Source organism: Entamoeba invadens (assembly GCF_000330505.1).
Source record: "Entamoeba invadens IP1 unplaced genomic scaffold scaff_1105074725313, whole genome shotgun sequence".
Lineage (NCBI taxonomy): Eukaryota > Evosea > Mastigamoebida > Endamoebidae > Entamoeba > Entamoeba invadens.
The window spans coordinates 345,904-348,350 of record NW_004440263.1 but is presented as its reverse complement, the minus strand read 5'-3'; the positions used below and the strand labels follow the sequence as shown (position 1 = coordinate 348,350).

Below are 2,447 nucleotides of genomic sequence, written 5' to 3'. Positions count from 1 at the left end.
AGGTTATAACATCTTTTTCAATACATGGAGTGATGTTTTTCTTTTTGGTTTGTTTTTTCCTTTTGCTGTTCTTCTTTCGTCTCTTAATTTTTCCATTGTTTCATATTTTTTAAACAAATAATCACACAAAACGAAAAAGCGTTGTTTTGATGTTCTTCCACTCTCTGCAACAAACTCTCTAATGTTGAAAATAACAACTTTTTGTCCCATTTGTTTAAACTTTTCTTTGTGATTTCATTGAAGAAGTTGTTGTTGAATATGTCGATTTTATTTTTTATCGTTTTTTCATCTTCTCTTTCCTCCTTTTCATCATTTTCATTTTGATCAATATAATCATTATTTGTGTCTTCAAATTCACTATCACTTTCTTCGTCTGAGTTTTGTTCTAATGACATATTTTCAGTGTCAGATGAAAGAGTTTGATTATCGTTAAAGTTGTTACAATCACTTTGTTGTAATAAAGTATTTGTGATTGGGTTGTTTTCAATAGTTTTATTGGATGGTGTTTGTACTTGTTCTTGTACACTTTGTATGACTGATTGTCCGAAGATAACACTTTCGTTTTGGATCTGGTGTTCTTGCATTGCTCGATTTCTAAGAGGGTTGGGAGTTTCGAAAGTAAATGGCAAATCTGGAACAGGAACGAAAGCAGGAGTGGTTAAGTTCCCACTCTTCTCCACTGCGTCATGCGGTCGGATACCCTTTAGATTCCCATTACTTTCTATTTCTCTACTCCTCTGTGACTCTTTTTCATTTTCTAACATCATTGTAGTTCTTCCAAATGTGTTACTGACATTGTTCTCAACACTGAAAAATGATGGAAGACATTGAACAGGAACAAAAGCAGAAGGTATTGCGTTTTGTATATTTGCATCTTCTATTTGCATTGATTGTTCACTTTGTTCAAATGTGCCATTTTTACTTGTTATTGTAAACGTATCAATAACTGTTGTTGTGTTTCTTCTTGGTCTTTTGGGGGGAGGTGGTGGGTGGTTTTTAAGTTTCAATTTTTTAACCAACTCATCTTTGTCTAATACACAACTAATTTTAACAAACGAATTTTGAACCGTTGTTTTATTTCCAGTAATTAAAAAAAATTGAATATTGTTTTTTAATTAATTCCAAATTGGGATCATTATCGGCCAAATTTTCGGGAAATTTAAAGCTATGGGTCGAATAATGGCGGTATAGCGAACCGGGTGCATACCATTTATTGTGGGTAAAACAATAAAACTTTGTTTCAAAACCATTTTCTTTTGCTTTTAAAACCCCTTAAAAACCAAAATTCACAAATTTCAAATTTAACGTTGTTGTGTATAAGTTCCATTTTTGTTTTTTGAGTTCTATTTTTAATTATTTTTAGGTTTTTTACGATTGTTTGTTATAGAACTTGAAATAATCTATTAATATACTACATACGCAATATTTACTATAATTTAACTATAAAAATAATATAAAAGCATTAAATATATTTATAATAGTTTTAATAAAAAACTTTAATAATACATAAAATTCATTAAGCTTTGACAATACAAGGTGAAAAAATATCGAGACGTAGAATAGCAGCTAGAACCATAGCCGATAAGTGAGCCACTTGAATAACCCGATTAAGGCTTAAAAGACTAAGCCGATACAATGGAAAGCCTCATAATAAATACAGAGGACAAAGTTCACGACAACATGAATAGATTGTCTGACGCTGCTAAATCCGCTTTACAGTTTGATGACATGTCGGATATTATTAGTATGGACGCGATCTTAGGTAAAATAAAAGACAACCTGACGTTGAAACAAACAACAATTTACAGTCAAAATTCTGTAGTGTTGCCGATATGATTGAACAAAAACAGTAAAAGAGTCTCGAGTTTCATTTAAACACGACTTTAAGAATTCAACAAGTTGCAGAATTAGATGTTCTGATGATTTGAAGAGATAATAACTTTAAGAAGATTGTTAAGAACGCAACAAATGCGAATATTCTTCGCATTATTTGGATGTGTTAAATCAGGCGGACAAAAAAGTATCCACTTCGATGTTATTCATATTCGAATTTTTAAGCTAAGACTGGTTTAATTTTATAGTTTTTTACTATTTTATTTGAATTGTCATAAAACATATTTTGAATAATCTTGTTATTATTAATCATTTCCCAAAAACTCATTTTGTATACTTTTTAAGTGTTAAAAATCCACATTTTTGGTAATAAAAATTCTATTGAACACCTAAAGTATTAATTATAATAAATATTAATTGTTTTAACTATATCAAGTCAGAATTATTTTAAGTAAACTATATAATAACTATTGAATTGCTAAACTTTATTCAAAATGTATCATAATAAACGATACAAATATCATTATAGCTGTTCGGCGACTTTACAGTCCCTTTGAAAATCGCCGACTTTTTAGTGGTCTTAAAAGTTGTTGACCTAAATATTTAGTTAAATA

The 2,447-nt window shown here is 29.7% G+C and overlaps 1 protein-coding gene across 1 annotated transcript; it reads right to left on the bottom strand.

The window, feature by feature from the left end:
- Positions 1-887, bottom strand: EIN_476560 (hypothetical protein; the record flags this gene model as incomplete). The annotated part of the gene is made up of 2 exons (XM_004255637.1): positions 1-80; positions 133-887. Coding segments are annotated over 2 exons (835 nt in total), but the record flags the coding sequence as incomplete, so codon positions are not given.
- Between the last annotated feature and the right edge of the window lie 1,560 nt (positions 888-2,447).